Source organism: Seriola dumerili, unplaced genomic scaffold (genome assembly GCF_002260705.1).
Source record: "Seriola dumerili isolate Sdu_G_001 unplaced genomic scaffold, Sdu_1.0 BDQW01000550.1, whole genome shotgun sequence".
In the NCBI taxonomy this organism is placed as follows: Eukaryota; Metazoa; Chordata; class Actinopteri; order Carangiformes; family Carangidae; genus Seriola; species Seriola dumerili.
This window is the reverse complement of record NW_019174805.1, coordinates 1,048,733-1,068,937: the sequence shown is the minus strand read 5'-3', so window position 1 is coordinate 1,068,937 and position 20,205 is coordinate 1,048,733. Positions and strand designations below refer to the sequence as shown.

General features: G+C 41.2%; 1 protein-coding gene across 1 annotated transcript in view; it reads right to left on the bottom strand.

Moving 5' to 3' along the window:
* The window catches only part of cadps2 (calcium dependent secretion activator 2), a 208,828-nt gene that overhangs the window by 6,817 nt on the left and 181,806 nt on the right, over positions 1-20,205 (bottom strand). The window contains 4 exon segments of the mRNA XM_022764550.1: positions 1,323-1,430; positions 14,977-15,009; positions 15,234-15,317; positions 16,047-16,121. Coding sequence (XP_022620271.1) covers positions 1,323-1,430; positions 14,977-15,009; positions 15,234-15,317; positions 16,047-16,121 — 300 coding nt within the window.

The window sequence follows — 20,205 nt, the reverse complement described above, 5'->3', positions numbered from 1 at the left end:
TCTTAAAACCACAAATATATCTTCTTATGGATCAACACTGGAAATTCTATCTAAAGTTGAAATATCACAAAAATCTTTTCAAGCTTAAGTCGCCATTAGAAGATGGTAAACTGTGGCCATTAAGAGAAGCACATGGTCATCAACAATACTAAGCTAGGCTGTGGCAATAAAACCAGGATTGCTTGGTATTACACCAGGCAGGTTGGGTACATGGGTTTAGACTCTGACCCGACCATATGCTGCCTCAGCAGAAATCCAGACCATGTCTTCAGGTGTCCTGTGTTGGTGACCTCAAGCCTCAGGAAGTGAACTTGAACCTGGTCCTCTGCTGTTATAGTCCATCCACCTCAAGGCTGGACGTGTTGTTCACTCTGAAGCTTTTCTGCTCACCGCAGCTTTAAAGAGTGGTTATTTGAGTGACTATAGTCAGTCTGTCCTCTCTCATGAACAAGGTGTTTCCTCCATAGAGTAAAAACTCTAGAGACCGTTGTTTCGGAAACACTCAAACAAGCCGCGGTCAGAGTCACTGAGATCACAGAGTCGTTGTGTCTCCAGCTGTTTGTTTTCACCTGCCACTGATGAGCTTCACCTGGAGGATGTAACACATTCCCTCACTGACTAGAAGGCCATGATCCCTCACCAGCTTCCCACCTGTGAACATGTACTAATGGGAAACACATGACAAACTGGAGCTACTGCCACTGGGACTTGAACCCAGTAGAGATCGAGAACTTAACCCAAACTATGAATATGGGACCACACTGCTTATCACAGCTTCACCTTGCCTTCCCTTTATGGATCTACAGGGAAGACAAAGCTTTGATAAGAAAGAAATCTAGATCAGACGGGGACGACGGCGACCGTGGGGGAACCACAGTAGAAGGAGGAAATAACAGAGGTAGAGGAGGATGTGAGGACGTGTTCGGGGGGAACGCTGAAAAATGAAACGGAAAGAGGCAGGTAAAAAGTTTCTGGCCATCCGAAACGTCTGACAGCTGTGTGCAGAAACCTGAAATCCTACAAGAGGCTTGCAACATATCATCAAAGAAGTAAGAAGGGAGAGGTACTCGTCCTTTTATAGGAGCAAACATCTTTGAAGATGCATTTTATCTGAGTTAGAAGTTCTTTCTCCGCCTAGTTTTGTCTGATGAGGCCATGGACGCAACTCATCTGTGAGCACACCTGGAGAATCAGTTTGTCAAACGGCTATGTCTTTATGAGCTCTGATCAACTGGAGCAGAGCTAACGGGCAGCTGATGGGAGGGGAAATCACATTCTCTACCAAAATAAGTGCTGCAATAAAGAAGAATGAGCACACTCACGTCAAACACCTCCTCGATGTAGAGCTCGTCGTTGACGCGGTCTCGGAGGATGTCCTGGTTCTGCCGTACGAAGGTGATGTAGGTGTCGGCCAGATCCATCCCTGGTTTCTGCGGAGGGTGGGGGGGTGGGGGGGGGCAAACACAGGCATGAGGACAGCTGGAGGGTGGTGGTCGAATACAGAGAACGATGGCAATCATTGTTTGGCCTGGTGTTAAAGATGCGAACATGGCTGGTGTTCATGGTGCGCATGTTACTACGGCCATGCTGCTCATAAGATAATATCACACTAGAGTAGAAGCCAGCTGGCTGTGCAGGACGACCTCTGCACACATTCAGAACAAAAGCAAAGCTTCAGGTTTTTCATTACGGTGAGATGGGGCAGATTCTCAAATAACACTGTCAACAGGAAGAACATACAACAATGCACAGAAAGCTGAAGTCCTGGCGTCCACCTCAACACTAGGGCTGGGTATCGAACTTTGATACTTTTATGGACCGATCGAATTGATTTTCGAGGAATAAGTGCTCAGAGATGTTATCTATCCATCCATCCATCCATCCATCCATCCATCTATCCATCCATCCATCCATGGAAACTCAAAACAGATCAGCAGTTTCTTTATGAAAAGAAAACCTTCAGTCCGAAAGTTTGTTTGCGAAACAACCCAGAAAAAAACATCCAAGTATTTTGATTCTGTTGAAGTTTTGACTTTTATTTGTTCTGTCACAAATATTTCGAGGTCAAACAAATGCTCAGTGAGACTTTATAAAGTCTGTATGAGTAGTTAATTGAGTTTTGCTAACAGTATTGATCTCCTGAAGAGAAATTCTAAAGAGAACAAATCATGACTTCAGGGTTTCGCTGTGACTCCACTGACCTGCAATAAATTTTAATTTTCATGAAGCTTTTCTTACGTGTTCTCACAGTTTACTACATTGTTGCCTTGAATTCAATTCAATTTCCATTTTATTCATATAGCATCAAATCACAACATACATTATCTCAGAGCACTTGACAGACTGATGTCAAGACCTTACAGGATTACACAGAGAAACTCAACAGTTGGCAACAATGGAGAAAAACCTCCGACCCTCACTACGGACCTTTTAGATTTAATACAGTTTGATTTTGATCCTGAACTCAGATATGTGGACATACATGAAGTTTTAACAATACAACGTTGTGTTACCTCCCAGTTTCCCAGTGATCAAACTGAAAGAGAATGATGCCAGAGATGTGAAGCAGCAGCTGCATCTCAGGAAACAACATATGCTGGTGTTCCTCTTAGGAAAACTGATTCTGTATAAAAACGAGTATACGCAAATCTATTCATAGGGCTTCAATGAACAATGAATGACTAATTTCATTATTGATGAATCTTTTATTCTGTGAAATGTAAGAAAACAGATAAAAAGCCTGTCACAGTTTTCTAAAGTGAAACGTGACGTCTTTAAATAGACGCCAACGAACAGTCAAGAACTGAAAGATATTCATATGAAAATAGAGAAACGCAGCAAATCCTCACATCTGACGAGCTCTAACCTGACGATGCCTGGTGTTTAGATACACACTGTGTTCTTATTAATGCTTTAATCAACTGACGAATCAACTTGTCCATGAGCTCTAATACTTTTGGATGTGGGCTTAAAAGCCAACTGGAAATGTGGCGTTAATTGACCTTGAATTCAATGTCAATTATCTTTATGTTGTTTGGCTTGGTGAAGAGATTTTAGGAGGTAGCTGTATGTAATAAAAAATGTCAGATTACAAAAATCAGAAGAGCAGGTGAGTACCAGCCAAACTCTGTAAACCCCTGCAAAAAAACTTTTAAATGCAATTTGAGGGAGGTTGAAAACTGCAAAATTGTGGGAAAAATAGTACAGATGCTGTAGTACAGCATCCATAAGATGAGGAAATGATTTATTAAAAACATATCCCTTCCAGCCTCTGTACAGGTTTTCGTGTGTGTTTTTGTTACACTGGTTTACACTCCAACAAGACGGGGAACAAACGTTCAGCATCACCTGCTGCTTCCTGGGTGAAAACAAGAAGAAGAAGAAGAAGAAGAAAAAAAAAAAATCTAATTTCTCCAGAAGCTGCTGGAGCTGTTACACCGCAGGAAACATTAACTGCTGAGGATGCAGCGGTTTGTTTGGCGAGGAGAGGCCAGAGGCAAGAGAAGTGGGTAAAGCCCTGTTCGTTCACACTCCCTGTTGTCATGGAAGATTACAACTGTAATGCTTATTGTAATTACTCTGACATCTTTCACACCCGTTTTCTCTGAGCCGGCAAGCGTTGGCCCCGAGGGGGGTGGGGGGTGGGGGGGTGGGGGTTGTTCTGCTCCAGCGCTGCTGAGCATGGCACGTCAAGTCCCCTGTGGTACAACAAGGATATATAGAGCCTCAAGAAACCAAGAGACCTTTTGGCTTCACTTAAAGGCAAAAGGCAGGTTATAAATTTGGGATTGCGACTATTTGCTTATCAAAGACAAAACAAACTATCACATGCTAATGGAGGAAAAAAAACAACAGTCACCTCTGTCACAAACAGCATCATCTTTGACAAGCAAAGAGGCAGCTGTGGAAATGTGGACAAGCCAGGGAGTTTAGAGACAGCTCCCTCTCTCGACGCTGACTTCCTGTGATAGGGATGCCTGATTCGCACAAATTCATGTTTTTTTAAGTAATTTTTAGATAACACTTTTGGTACATAGGTGCAAATAAACAAATTCTAACTGTTCTCTAAGCAGAGCTCAAATTCTACTTTACGCATTCGCACAATGCTTGATGTACGCTTGAAGTAAAGTTTGTCATTTGGCAGCGCCCATATATTTCAGTCCATGCAGCTGGCACATACATCCACGTGTAAATGCATCCACCCACGCAGACACCTAATATATATAGAGTTGAGATAATAATCATTTAGTTGGCTGACAGAAAATTCATCGACAAACTTTTTGACAATCAATTAATTACTCAAGTGGTTGCAACTTCTCCAATGTGAGGCATTACAGCTTTTTTTTCTGCATTCCTAGAAAAATCAAACACAATGTAGTGTAACCTCTCTGATAGTCAAACAACTGGTGGAAAACAACAATCCCAGCAGCTGTTTCCGAGGCCACTAACAGCGAGTGACAGACCGAGATCAGTCAGAGTCGCTCGGCTGTAATTCAGACAGACTGCTGGACGAGAAAACCTGCAGATACCAGGGGTTAAAGTGGGGTCACATGGCTGCAGGGGCATCTGTTGTGTGTGTGTGCGGGTTTGTCTGTGCAGGTAAAAGAGGGGTTGTGTGAGTGTAATGTTCATCCAGAGAGAGAGAGAGGGAGGGAGAGTCAGGCCTAGTGATTGGCAGGCCTGTCAGAATCCCCATAATCCTCCAGAGCGAGTGGAGAGGAGAGGGTCTGGCAGGTCGAGGATCATTGTCGACGTCTTGATGAGAATGAAAGAATGAACCACGTACGTGTTACAGTACTTGTCATGTTCTGTTGTAGCAGACACTTTCAGGTCAGTCCCACGTAAGCACAGATACATTTCAAAACTGTTTACATGTCAGACGTTTTCTCTTCACGCCGAGCCTTTATCAATCATTTTCAGAAAGTTCTCCATCCAGACAGGACGTCTGCCAGGGGATGTGGACGACGTTGACCCTTCATCAACACTGTCAAGATCATTATTGTTCGATGAGTGCAGGTAGTCTCACACACTGGGCTCTTTCACCTCTCCACGACTTATCCAAACTCCGTCCTCCTTCAAGTCCTGAGTGCAAAGGTTCTCGAGTCCTTTCCTCAGTACACCTGCCTGCTGAGTCAGGACTGAAGGGCGCCCTCCTTCAGCACTACTTCACCACTTGTGTCCACCAGCGGATTCCTGGGTTACTGCCACAACAAGCCTCCATGACCCTTCTGGCCACAGCTCAAGCCAAACAAACAAGCCTTCGCAACACAGGTTTTAAACATGGCTGATTCTACCGTCATGTTCCTAACGGTGCATGCACACCTGGAAAGGGGCCAGGATTTACTGCACTTGTCTGCAGACCTCCCAAACAACCTGATTCACCAAGTGGTGGTCAGTTCACATATGTCCACAGATATGATAATGTAAAGTTGGTCACCCCTGGCCTACCATGTTCTGGCACCAGGTACACCTATGAACTACCTCTGGCTTGAACATGGTGTTTGCACAGAAGGCCAAGTACCACACTTTGTAGATCAGGTAATCAGTTTTAAGTAATCACCTCCCCCTAGATTTCTCTCCACCGTGTTTCCAAGCGAGGACCTTACCAGAGCGTCCAAGATAACCAGATACTCAGAACGGTTTGCTGTATCGACCTGCAGTCGAATTAATGCTACATTCTCGTGATTATTCCCACAAATACTGAAAAAAACAGGGTCCATCTTCTATCAATGAGTTTGGTTGCAAAACTAGAGCTTTGTATAGAGATAGGCCTATTTGCAATATTCCTAGAGCTCCTCTCGCACCAAACAAGTGACATTCTGCATCTGATGAGTCAGTTTTGAAACCCAGTAATCATCATGCCGAGACCCCAGCATCAGGCAACCTGCTGTGGTGTTTGGTGGGTCAACATGGCAAGTTACTGTACTGGTATGTTGGTATGCATAATAAGAAGTGGGAAACTACCACTAGCAATATGACATAGAGAAGCTGACTGCTGTTTGTTGAAAGTGTTGGGACAAGAATTCTTATAATTAATAGAATTTAACGAGGTAACATTACAGTTTCAGTATGTTCATCTATACAAAAACCTACCAAGCTGTAAATGAATTATTTTAAAAGCATATAATCATTTTCAAGTAGTATTTGTTTCCTTTTAACTATCTTGGGCACAATGTTTATTTGTCACCATACTAAAAGAGAGATTTGGGAACGTACAGAACTCGACCTCGAAGTTCAAATTCTGACATAAATGCTGGAATTGTACGTCTTAACCTCTTCGTTAACAACTCTGGGGACCTATGCAGACGAGGGTGTTAAAGGTAGGTCGACGTGCACTTCTCTCATGTCTTGACAATGCCTTTGTGTGAACTTGCACATGAAGCAAGTTGATTGGTTGATTCACCTCCTGTCGGGAGGTGTGTTTTCAAATGGAGATGAAACTAATGTAAACGTACTACATAGGTGTTTAAAAGAAACTGCCGCACAAAAAAAAACCCGAGCAACCTCCACACACTTTTGTGGAACCTGGAAAAATATAGTTCATGCATAACTCTGACTTTAAAAGAAAGAAATCCAACTCTTACTATACTTTGAAAAGTCATTGTCCTTTGGTGTGAGACTGCTTTTCATGGTTTGGCCCATGCCCCTTAGTTTCAATGAAGGGCAATATCAATCCTAAAACACACAATGATACTTTACACAATAGTGTTCCCCCAAATTCGAATTAGTAATTTGTGTTTATCCCTTTCCTGTTTCAACATGACAATGTACGGTGGCCCTGAGAGCTCAAATTCACCAAATACACAAATGCGCTGCAAATACTCACAACAAAACGTTAGTGTTTCCAAGGGACACACAAAAAAAGTGATGAACCCGGCTGGGACGCAGTTGTTAGTTCAAGTATTATAATACATCCATGCAAAAGTGCGTGTCAGCCTGGTACATCACTTCCTTTTTTGTGTCCCCTGGAAACACTTCCATTGTGTCCCAGTGGTTTGGCACATGCCCCTTAGTTCCACTGAAGGGAAATATCAATCCTAAGACAAACAATGATATTTTACACAATGGAGTTCCCCCAAATTTGAATTAATAGTTTGTGTTTGTCACTTTCCTGTTTCAACATGACAATGTACAGTGGCCCTGAGAGCTCAAACACACGAATTCGCTGCAAATATTCCCAACACAACGTTAAGTGTTTCCAAGGGACACAAAAACGTGATGAACCCGGCTGGGACGCACTTTTTGTATTATAATACATCTATGAAAGTGCATCTCAGCCTGGTTCATCACGTTTTTGTGTCCCCTGGAAACACTTCCATTGTGTTGTGAGAATTTGCAGCACAAGTGTTGTAAAAACTGATGAAGATATTGTCTGAATTTCTTTGTGTTTTGTATATTTGAAAGTTTCTTAAGTTGCAGTGCGTTGAGCGTTTTCAGGGCCACTGCAACAATGCCCCTGTGCACAAAGACAGATCCATAAGGAAATGGTTTTCCCCGTTTGCTGTTGTAGAACTCGACTGACCTCAACCCCAACCTCAAACAACTTTTAGATGAACTGAAGACCCCACTGTGAGCCAGGCCTCATCACCCGGCATCAGTGTTGGACCTCACTAAAGCTCTCATGCAGCCTGGTTCAAACATCTGGTGGAAAGACTGAAAGCGGAGGAAGAGTAGTAAGTAGAGTGGTAGACAAGTAAAGTGAGGGTGGAGGAAAAAAAAAAGAAAAAGAAAAAAAGATTAAGATCAACGTATCAACAAACTATATCTGTACGAGAGTGGATGGGGTCAAAGCGAGAGAAGAATCTGTGCAACACCATTCGAGTGTGTCCGTGTGCGTGTCACTGGCAACATATCACTGCCCCTGCTGTCACTTGAGACATCAATATCCCCCCTCCATCCCCTTAAGGCTTAGTCTCAGTCATTTACCTCTCTTTTCTCTCGCTCTGACGAGGTGACAAAGCAGCATGACAGATCCGAGATGCCGGCACAGTTCCAGCCACCGAGATTAAGACTTTAACACGAGAGGAAAGAAAGACAGACAGAAAGAAAGAAAGAAAGAAAAAAAAAAACATACAAGCAGCTGAGCGCTCTTGTCACGCTCTGCTCTCGGCCTGTTTTGTCTCCTTCACTGTTTCTTCACTTGTAGCCAAACACCAGTAATCCCCTTCCCGCCCGGATAATGGCCGCCTCGTTGCTCGTCAACATTTGACAGCCAAAAAAAACCAAAACAAAACAAAACAAAATACTGACTGTAAAATCAAGCAGTGCTCAGATACAGACAGGGAGGGGGAGAGGATTGAAGTGGGGGGTGGGGGGGGGGCTGTTGATAATGAGCAGTTAGCATTGGAGGAGGAGGGGGAGGAGGAGGGCAGTGAAATGCCAGGTAATTACGCACCACTACCGGCCCCCGTTTCCTGCCCTGGATTAATTTCGTTTCTGCCAGGTGCAGGTTGTGTGTGTACAAAGATGTGTATCTATAAAAGCATGATGTCCTTCTATAATTTAAACAACTGCTTTTTAATCATACTAAAATACAGAGAAGAAGAAAATATTTGTTGCTCATGTTGCATGTGTTTTATCCAAGAGTTGAAAAAGACATGTTTGATATTTTTGGATAATTTACTGAACGATTCTGTAAATGTTCATTAATCGATGATTTGAATAATCTTTTCAACTTTATTCATTTTGCAGCCAATATTTTCAAGTTCTTTTTTTCTCAAGTTATAAAGTTTTTTGTGAATATTTAAAACTTTAAATGTGTATCACACATGTGAAACTTTGTGACACGTAGTGAAATGTTAAATATATTTAAAATGTTGTGTAAAAGCATTTCTGTCCGATAAACTGCATCTTTTACGTGTGTGAACTTATTCTCCACATGATATACTGTTCATGTGAAAGGTACTGTTCATGTGATTTTTTTTCTATCCGACTCAAACACAAAGGTCACACACAGACTAAGGTTTTTCTTTCATTGGTGCGCTGGAGGAAGGAACTGCAGGTCAACCTGTTTGTATACTGTTGTCTGTTTGTTCTGTGTTGTTTTTATACTCTACATCACAATCAATGCATTTCAACATAGTACTTTACTTTCATATCTGTGGTGTATTTTGGTTTTATGATAATGAAAATTTACTATTTTAATTACACTGTACATGTAAAAGCCCAACTAGGGGCGAGAGTTGATCCCCTGACAAGAACTAGTTAACATGTTTTTAAATTCTGTGTGGTGCTTTGGGCCCCTGAAAGGCCGGGAGCGGCCCTGCAGGACTGTGTTTCTGTTAAAGATGGTGAAGAGCCAGTGACGACGATAACTCTTCCAATGTTTGTGTTCCTGCTTTGCCAGCGTGCATATGTTTGATAGGAGCATGTGTGGCTGCCACCGTCACTGCTATCTTGGCTGTACAGGCGTGAACACGTCGGTGCTGCTGAACACGTGTGAGTCAGTGTGAGAAACACACACTGAACCTCTCCAACCCCGAACACTGTCAGTGACGTCACGCCACAGATCCTGCACTCGAAGAAAGTATTAATGCTGAATTAATCTTCGATCCAGGACTGCGTCTGGAACAAATGGGGTCATGGGTACTTTTCTAAGGGTGCCATCAAAGGAGAATATAAACTATAATGTTTACAGATACACCTGTACACCAGGTGAGAGCTACAAAGATAATATCAACTCTAATGAAAAATGACATTAGACACATTAGATATAAAGTAAAACTAATGCTGTTTTGGTAAAACTAAAGAAATGAGAATTTATAGGAAAAAATGTAAATACTATATATATAATGTAAAAAATCATATTAATTGTCTCATATTTATGATAAACTTTATGATACATTAATGATAATGGTGGTAACAGCTACATTATGGCGATATAAATTTACTTCATAATAGTTTGTCATAATTATATTAAAAACGTGTCTGACAATTAAAGGTGAAAATCACAGGCATGATTCTGTTGACAGCTCTGAGCTGATGTGTTGTGAGTTATAGTTTTAGAGACTGACATGACGAGCTGCTCACTGCTCAGCTCCACAAACGCTGTCCGTCATCGCTACGGCGTCGTAGCTACGGTGATGGAGAATGACGTGCGCTAGGGCGGCGCGATGTCACATGGTGATTATTTTCGCAGATATTGCGACGTTTGATTTCAATTGGAATGATTGTTTTTTCTATTTCACTTTCGATGATGATGTGATTTTTGTTTGAGGTTGTACCAAACAAACATGTTCCTTTACGTGCGGAGGATATGATTTGTAGATCGGCGGCGTCTCTGCAGCGCCACAACGCTTATGGCGTAACAAATTGTGGCTCCTGTGATTTGGATATTTCACTTATATTAAGATTTCAATTATATTTTGATTAATTGTGCAGCCCGAACACTGAATTACTGACGCACAGACTCATCACTCTGTGGGTTGGTTTTTTTAAACACAAAAAACACTCAGTCTGCTCACCAACTTTATAAACATCAAAACAGTGGAGCAGTGGTTCCCAACCTGTGGGCCACAAAGGTGTTAACAAGTGGGCCAACAAACCATTTGCAAAACAACACAATTTTAGTGAAAAGATCTTCTTATATTATAATTATATTATTGTTTTAAATCGAAATGATCTTAAAAAACACTGTGAAAAGCCAATGATAGGAACTTTTATGTTGTCCCTGGCCGGACCACATCCAACACCTGCTTTTAATTTATTTTATTTATCTTTTTTACGTCAGTCCGATTTTGCGCTAAAATTCATTCATGGGGAAACTTGGGAATCAAAATACATCTCTGGTTAGCAACAGGAAGAGTGAAAAGGAAAGAGTCAAGAGACAGATGGTGGATCGACAAGTGATCCATTCAATCCTGAACGTTCGCTCGTTATCATTCAAATTAAAAGCGCTCTGGGAAGACGTTATTTAGCCTCGTAATGTTGCGGGGTCCGATGTGGCTGCCATGAAGCGGGAAAGGTTGGGGGAACCACTCGCTAACTCACCTGATAAACATTAACTGGCCGAAGCTGATAAAATCTAGAAATGACGAGGAACTACTTAAAGCATGATTCTGACCGTGACGCAACTGGGCAAAGGTTCAAGTTAAAGAGTAAAAGGTGAGATTATTTTCATAGCCAGGTAAGAACATCAGTGACAGACAGACAGACAGACAGACAGACAGACAGGTTTGTCCAGGTGGAACAACGTCTCAAAAACAAGTTGAAAGTAAAATATAAACGTAAGAAGTAACACGTTCAAATTGTCACTTAAATAGAAATAGATAGAAAATCTGTAGAATGTAAACACTCCAGGGTGAAAGCTTCATCTTTTCGTGACAAGGAGGCGGAGCCGTCTAACGAGGTGGCTCAGTGGCCCCGCCCCCTACTCTCCACCCCCCCCGCCTCCTTGCTCTTCATCCCACCTGGAGAAGAGGCTTACCTGCGTCAGGTTCCCTCCACACAAAAGACCAAAAGGCCAAGGTAGCGGTTACATTATAATTTCAGTGGAGGGGGAGGCGGCTGAGGAGGAAGTCTGGACGGGAAACCAGAGAGCATGATGGGACAGGTGGGGTGTGGCGCGGCGGGGCAGAGGATTAAGGAGGTTGCGTGAGGTCGTGCTGCTCTTTATCTCAGCTGATCAGTGACTCAGGGCGTGTGACATACAAAATACAGAGAGCGCCGTTTCTGCACTTAACAAACTTATTCTGTATTTTTTAATTTAGTAACATGAACCTATGAATTACTTAATAAAACTCAGAATTTCATATATACTATTCATGTATCTCAAGATGCTAATTGGCCTTAAATGAAATACAAATCAACTTCTACAATGTAGTTTTGCCTTTTTAAAATAAGAAAATGAGTGAATTAATAATTCATACATGTTAACTAAAATCCATCATATAATTTTCAAATCATTTCAGCTGCGATTTCCATGAAAAAACACGTAATAAACACACGAGTCGCCTGATTTCTACATGAGAGAGGACGTCAGTTAATAGATTAATACACCTACTATACATATATCCGTCTGGTATCAGGTCAGGAAGCTTCTTAATGAGGAACAGTGAAAGGTCTGGACTCCTTTTCATCCTGAAGACGCGGTTTATATATCGGTATATTATCACTGTGATATCAAAGACGTCCACAGGTAAAGTGCTGAGGTTACACCTGGAGTGAAGTTGATTTAACGGCGTTAATCATATGAACCAGAAACATCATTGATCTGTGATAACATGTGTTAAAGTCATTTACTTCTATAATATTTACCTGTGGAAACTGCTGCGGGGTTAAAGGAATAGTTCAACAGGTCGAACACCTTCACTGGCCAGTTTGAACTCTGAATCTGTTTAGTGACGTCTGACTACCTTCTCTACACACCGTGAGCTTTTCTGTGTCTGGTTGTGTTGGTTTTTTCTTTCCCTCTCTGCTGTAGCGATCTTGATCTCAGCGACTTCACCTGATTAAATAAAGGTTACACTGAGCGTTAGATGAGAGGGTTGATATCAGTCTCATCATGTCCGTTAAATGCAAAGCTGCAGCCGGAAGCTTAAAGACCGGGAGCGAGGCTCGGGCCGATATTCAATAATATCAAATATCATGATGTTTCAGGCCGTATGTGATATTTTTCTTAAACTGTTAAACTGTTTAGTGGCAGAAGCATTTACACCTGAAACATAAAATACAATAATCTAATAATTGCCAACAGAATCAGTGACTTCTTTTCAAATCACTTCTTTTTTATATTTCTTGATGTGATGTTGTTTTTTTTATCCTCCTCCTATTGTTTTCATTGTGTCTTTATTGCTTTTATACAGCGTCTACTCTCTCTAATTGTCCTCATTTATACTGGAGTATATTGTATGTGTGTGTCTTCACTCTTAACTTTACCTTCATTCTGTCCTGCTTCTGTTTGGCCTTACTGTTGTTTTCATATTGCCTTTGAGCCGCTTGTAAACTCGGTTTTTAAAGGTGATATATGAATAAAATTATTATTATCACATAATTACATGTTACAAAAAAAACATCTGAAACATTAAATACGTATATACGTTTTACTAAAATCAATCTCATGTAGATGTTACTGTGGTTTCTGTACCTTTAATTGCTTTATCTTGTTAATGTGCATTTTCATTGTAAGGTATTATTGTTTATTGTTTTACACGTAGAGTTATTCAAATGATTTTCTTTGTTCTGCTTTGTTTCTCCTTTATTGATATAGTGTCAATATATACAGTATATATATATATATATAATATATAAAAGGTAGTATTATTTTTTTGTTGTTGTGTGTGGACCCCAGGAGGACTAGCGACCACTGTGTGGAAGCTAATGGAGATCCAAATAAAGAAATAAATACGATATATGATAATACTGTATATTGTGATATTTGGCCTGGACTATATCGAGATATTAAATTTTGGATATCCCCAAAGCGTAGTGGGAACAGGGTGAAACAGTTTGCCTGGCCCCGGCCTGAAAGTGCCTCTAAAACTTAGTAATCAACACAACATCTGTTTCATCTGTATAAAAAAAACAAATGGAAAGAAATAGTCCAGAATACAAACGGCAGACTTTCATTCGTACAGTTTTTTTGTTCGAGCTGCAGCATGTCGAGAAGAAAGGTTGAGGGTTTTTTGTTAGCTTCAGACAGAGCCAGGCTAGCTGTTTCCCCCTGTTTCTAGTCTTTGTGCTAAGCTAAGCTAACTGGCTGCTCTGCTTAGCTTCATATTTACAGAACAAACGTGAGAGCGGCAAATTAGCATCTCTCCCAGAACGTTTAAGGTTAATGAAAGTTTGTAGTTAATATGAAATAGAAAAAGATTAAAACATTAATTCCAGAAATTTGGCCTCTTGTATAAAAGTCAAATGTGTTCCATGTCCATCCACCACCCTGATGTAATAATCGCTAAGGATGCTGGGATACTGGACAGAGGGCAGGTGAAGCTGAGCATTAAAAATAATTAAGCAATCAAATAAAATAAAAATAGTTAAATTATCTGCGGAGAGCATCAATATTATTTGGTGTTTGGTCATGTTCAATAGGAATTTTCTTTTTTCTTTTATTGTAGCAGTCAAAAACATCTAATTACAGATTACTACTCCAAGTTAGAAGGACAAAATATTTTCTTTTTAAGTATTAATTTTCATTTTGGGTGAAAATCTCCTCCAAAGAGTTTGGATTAAAGCCCGAGAGGTTTGGAACAACTGATTTTAAAATATCTTTAATCCCAGCGGACGCTTTTAAAAAAGTGCCAGGATTCATATTAGAGATGGAAAATGTAAAACGTGCAAAAAATTAAAAACAAATCCAAAACACAGAGGAATTGTACTTTGTTAATATTGAGCTGTTAATCACTTTAGCAAATGAGGGGTCACCTTCTCTTTGTGAGATCTAATTCTGGAGACTGAACCTGTCTCTCCTTCACACCTCGAACGTGGCGACGTAAACGCCTCGTCACCTTGACACTTTAACTCCTGCTTCGTCGTCTCCTCCTCCCCCTCCTCCTCCTCCCGCTCGCCTTGACGCAGCCCCTGATCTTTGCCACGCCGCCATCGTTCATTAACCACTGAACACCCGAACGCCGCCGCCGCCGCCGCCGCCCACAAACCGACACCGCAGCAAAAACACATCTCCAAGGAAGAGTGCAATTAATTAGGCTTGTTGTGTGATCTTTGGCTCCGGAGCTGCAGATGGAATAAAAACCCTCTTTATATTTCACACATGTTTAACACCATGTGACGACAAACTTAAAAAGAAAAAAGAAAAAGGAAACAATATAACAAATAAACAACATGAAAAAACAACAACCAACAAGCACATGAATGAGTGCAAAGAGCGGCCGCTTTGCATTTCCAGGCTGCTTCCTTTTTTCTTGTTTTTTTCACCAGACACTTCCACCGTCTGAATGTGGATGGAAACACAAATATGGAAAGTGACTGTGACCGACGGGGTGAATAATAAAACGGCAGGCAGATCGACAGACTCACAGGGACTTCCACATATTTGGCAGCTGCTTTCACCTTTCAGAGGAGGAGGAGGAGGAGGAGGAGGAGGAGGAGGTGGAGGGGGGGAGGAGAAGGAGGAGAAGAAGAAGAAGAAGAAGAAGAAGAAGAAGAAGAAGAATGACACTGAAGTTCAGCTGGGAAGATCTGGTTTCCAGCAAATAACAGGTTTCCTGTGTGAGCGGTGAAAGCAACAGCTCGGTGCTCTCTCTGTTTCCAGGAACAAAAACATGGCTACTCACTGTGAAAGAGAGGATTGAAGAGAAGAATGTCCCTTCATCGTATCTGGAGAGCTTGGAGAGGACGCCGTCTAAAACACCGGCAAACTGCACACAGGAGGGGAGGGGGGGGGGCAATAAACATTTAACAACTTCATTTTCCCTTCAGGTGTAATTAAACTTTTCATCATGTAAAAATCTGAGTCATTTTAAATACAAGATAAAAAAATAAAAAATAAAAAAAAGATCCTAATATATAAAAAGAAATTTTTTGAAAAATGAGCCTAATAAATAAATAATAAATAAATAAATAAATAAACAAAAAGAAAAATTATGTCTAAAAACTATAAAACTATATAAAACTATATCTAATGTATAGAAATCAAATAAAAAAATAAATCCTACAAATGAAAAATAGGCTATATGGATAAGAATTAATATGAAAATTTAAGAAATAATATACAATGTGGACAAATCCATTGTGTTCCCAATAGTACAGCTTGACTAATGTTTTTTTAATAAAAAAAAGATAATAAAATATAAATTAAATAATAATAAAAGAAAAAAACAAAACGAAAAGTGACAAAATAAAAACTATATAAATATGTTAAATTCCCTCAAGAAAGAGAAAAAATAAATAGATCCAAAAAAATCCATAAAATTCATATAATAATTTAAAACAAATCTATATTAAAAATGTTAATCATATTTCCAATTAGAGTTCAATTTGCCTGCTACTTTAAATTTTATATTTAAAAACATAAAGGTAAATAAAAATGACAACAACAAAAAGATAAAGAGTGAGAGGATTTGACTGGAGGATAAAAAGAGATTTACCTTTGAGACGAGGGAAGAAATCATTTCTTTGAATGCCTCGTCAATCAGGACATCGATTTTGGAGTGGTACTGTTGCTGCAGAGGGGAGGGGGTGTGTTTGTGTGTGGATGGGGGAGACATTAGGGGGAAGGGGGAAGGGGGGGGGTAAAAAGCATTATTTCATTATTTTCATAAAACTGATGGGACACAAAGGCTTAAAAAAAATGACTCCTCGCCTCCCTGATACTGAACAACAGCATTGTCTGTGCTGTAAAAGACAGAAAGAAAAACCTACAACACTATGAACATCAAGTCCTCTCTCACACACACGCAAGCACGCACGCGCACACACACACACACACACACACACACACACACACACACACACACACACACACACACCCCTCCCCAACACGGCGAGGTGTGAAAACCTTCCCATCCGTGTAACGCCGCTGAGTTAAGCAGCTAATAGGACCATTATGCAGCTGAATGACATTCCCGTCTGCGCTGGAAAAGCGAAGGAATCTGAAGGATACTTTTTGTGCGTCTCCCCACAATTAGAGCAGCCTTGTATTTCTCTAAAGCACCGGTCCAGCTGCGAGGACCAAAGGCTCACACAAGATTCAATTAATCCGCCATTTCATGTCTCGTTTGGCACCCCCCCCCCCCCCCCACCTAAAAACATATTCATGGCACCTTTTCCCTTGAAGGAAGGAGAGCAGAAAAAAAAAAGGCTGGGGCTGAGCGCTGAATGGCAGCAGCAGCAGGGGAGTTCATCTCTTGGCGACAATGCCCTTTCACTGGCCGTCTAAAGAACACCCAAATTAAAAATTTCAATCAACAAAGAGCACAGATCGCTGACAAATTGCGGGTCCAGGGAGGTCACCGCTGCCGGCCCTAATTTTGTTTTTTTCTTCTTTCTTTTTCCCTCCACAAGTCGGCAAAATGGCAGCTCTCTTTCAGCGCCGAATCTTTCAGGCAAATCTTGAGAGGTTTTCTTTTTTTTCCCTCTTCTTACTTCAATTAACATCGCTGCTTTTTCCTTCTTCTCCCTTTTTTTTTTTTCTTTCTACAAAGACGCCCACAAAATAAAAAAAAAAAAAAGCAGAGAGAAGGAGATGAAGAAATTATTTGGTCTTTGCCATGTGCACAGCAAAACCTGAAAAGAACAATTACTGCTTTTAAAAACATTTATCTGGTCATTGAGCTGCAGCCACCGCGGCTACTTCAGCTCTCTGAGATGTTTTAGATTCTGAACCGGGTCACATTTTCAACACGACCCCCCCCCCCACACACACACACACACACACTCTCACACACACACTCTCACACACACCAGCAAAAAAATGAATTAGCATTTTCATTGATTTGAGTTGATCACATCAGTCAAAGCAGAGGAGTTGTGGACGAGCGGTGGAAGAATTTGTCAGCGAGGCGTCAGAAATGGTCGATCGCAAATTGTCCGCACCGTAGGTCTGGGTCAAGTTCACATTGACACCTCTTCAGACCGGCTGGTCAGGGGTCAGAGGTCAGGAGGCCTCATTCACAGCACCTACTGGAAAACTGAGCCGTAGACGTGGAGGATCACTGCGGCTGCTGAAATCAGGAAGTTTCTCACCATGTGTAGTTGTGCGTTTCATAATTGTGGCATCAGATAAACATGCGTACTATATATTTTTATCTTAGCAAGTTTACATCTTACACTACACCACACATGAAACACAACAGCTGCTCAAACCGCCAACAGCTGGATGAGCTCACCACTCATGACTCCACACGGAAGAAGCAAAGAAATTAAATTCTGATAAATCTAATGTCGATGACTTTAAAGGTTTGTGATGGTTGAGGTAACCTGACGAAGGCCTTCGCAGGAAGGGGAGGCACTTTCAAAATAAAATACTCAGGCAGGCAATTTTGATGAACCATGTCATGTGACGTAGAAGGAGGAGCCGCAGTCTGAGGAGCTATTGAAATCTAGTTATCCTGCCAGTAGACGATTCTTTCTGATCGTTGCACGTAAAAATCAACAGTCACCTCTCTGCAGCTGCCTGGACTTCCTCCCTCGTAGGAAGCCGATCGGTCCAAACAGCTAGGAGTTCAACAAGATGGATTCACGATTGTGAGAAATCCTGCTGCTTTGCAAAGTTACAAAGATCTGAGAACTGAACACTTCAGCGTGAGCGCTTTCTTCTGCAGAGGTTGAATTATTTTAACGTTGACAGACGCCTGATTGTGTTATTTTTTAAATGAGATGCAACAGCTTAAAGTTTTAATTTAAGCATGTGCAAGTGGCTCGTTGTGAGATATACTGTGTGTACATACATAAAAACACAGAGCACATGAATACAATACCAAGACCAAAAGATAAAGGACAATAAGTTAATAAAAACAAAACAGAAACAGTCGTTAGTCGACAATAAGTTCAAACAACATCGACTTTTTTCCTCCTAGAATTTAGGCGGGAGATTGAAGAGGAAATAAAAGAGTTCTTTATCATTTGAACTGTGATTATTGTCTTTTTTTTTTATTGTGTTTATGTTTCATGTTTTTATGCTGCAAAAAGAACTTCCTCAATCAAATATTCTGAAACAAAAAAAACAAAAAAAAGGAAACCATGGGGTTTTCACCTAATGCTGATGATATGATGCTTTACATTACTGGTGCTCAGTCCAGGTCCTGGATCGCCCCAGCTCTGCATGTTTTCCATTTTCTTTGCTTCACCTGCATCTAATGACCATGACCAGGTGTGTTCAGTTCATCAACAACTTCTCAGGTGTGAGCACAGTAAGGAAACTATGCAGAGCTCTGGCTCTCCAGAGGCCGCTGTAGCTCTGAAATGGACCTTAAAACGAAGGTATGTGTGTGATTCCTGACGGACCGCACCATGTGATTAATGGTGTCGGAGAAGATTTAAAAACACATCAGTCTTTTTCTGATGGAGTTCATGTGGAGAGGTGTGAGAGGAAAGTAAAGGCGATGAGGCGATGGAGGGACTTACCCATTGTTTGTCAATCTGGGATTCAAACAATGATGAGCAGGACACATGGACATGAGGGACGGGCGGGGAGGGGGGGGGCATGAGACAAAGAAAAAAGAAGGCAAACATAGTCAGATAATCAGTTTAAAATAAAACAAAACGTTGAAAAGCATTTCTTCAACCTAAACACGTATGTTTTTCCACAAATGAAACGTGGTCGTGAAATCTCTCCGACAGCCGGTTCACTGACGCTTCCAGTTGTCCTGTTGTCGTTACAACTTTTTATTTACATTTCCATCACAGCTTTGACCTTGAATCAGTTATTTCACCATGTTCTCCAACACCAGACGCACATTTCATTGCGACACCGATGAAGAGAGTGATTGTCAGAGGATTTTTTTGAGTCCAGTGAAATCCGGCATTATCACACATCTCCCGGTCTTTGTGGCTCCTGATACGTCTCCACACTGTGGGCTGTAAAAATCAAACATGTAAAAAACCAGCACAAAGCGGATGAGTTGTAAAAAGCTTTTTCCTCCCCAGAAAACTCCACAGAACAATTCAGGCTTCAATCAGAGACTCCGAGCATTTAATCATCAAGGTCGCTCAGACGCAGCGTTTGGGGCTGAATGAAGTTCAGCCTGACAAACTGAATGATTGTCGGACTTCATGAAATCAGTTTGCGCTTCTTAAGTGGACGCACACAAAATGCTCAGATTTTATTTTATCTTATTTTATTTGTTGCCATCTCCATTGAAGACGTTTAATACATTATCATCTCATAGACTCCTTATGATGATTCTGCTGGAGGCAGAAAGAAACGAGCGGAGACGATTTCTTCTTCTTCTTCTTCTTCTTCTTCCAGAGAGAAGATTTTTCACTTTGCCATTATTTTCTTTTCACGACACATTTGGCTCTCTGCGGCCATGACCTTGGTGGGGTTGCGTAAATATCTGATTAGTGCTGCGGCCGAGGGGAGCGCCGAGGGGAGCGCCGAGGGGAACCCAACAAAACACGAGCAAATTAAGAAAACGTCTCCGCCGGTTTGACAACACGTGCGCTGCAAATACACACAACACAGCCAAGTGTGTTGTTCGAAGCTTTGTGACTTTCGCAGCTGTTGAAGGCGATTACGATATAAATAAACTTTATTACCATTACTCGTCAGTGGCGTTGGAAATCAAGCTGTTAATGAGCTGCAGT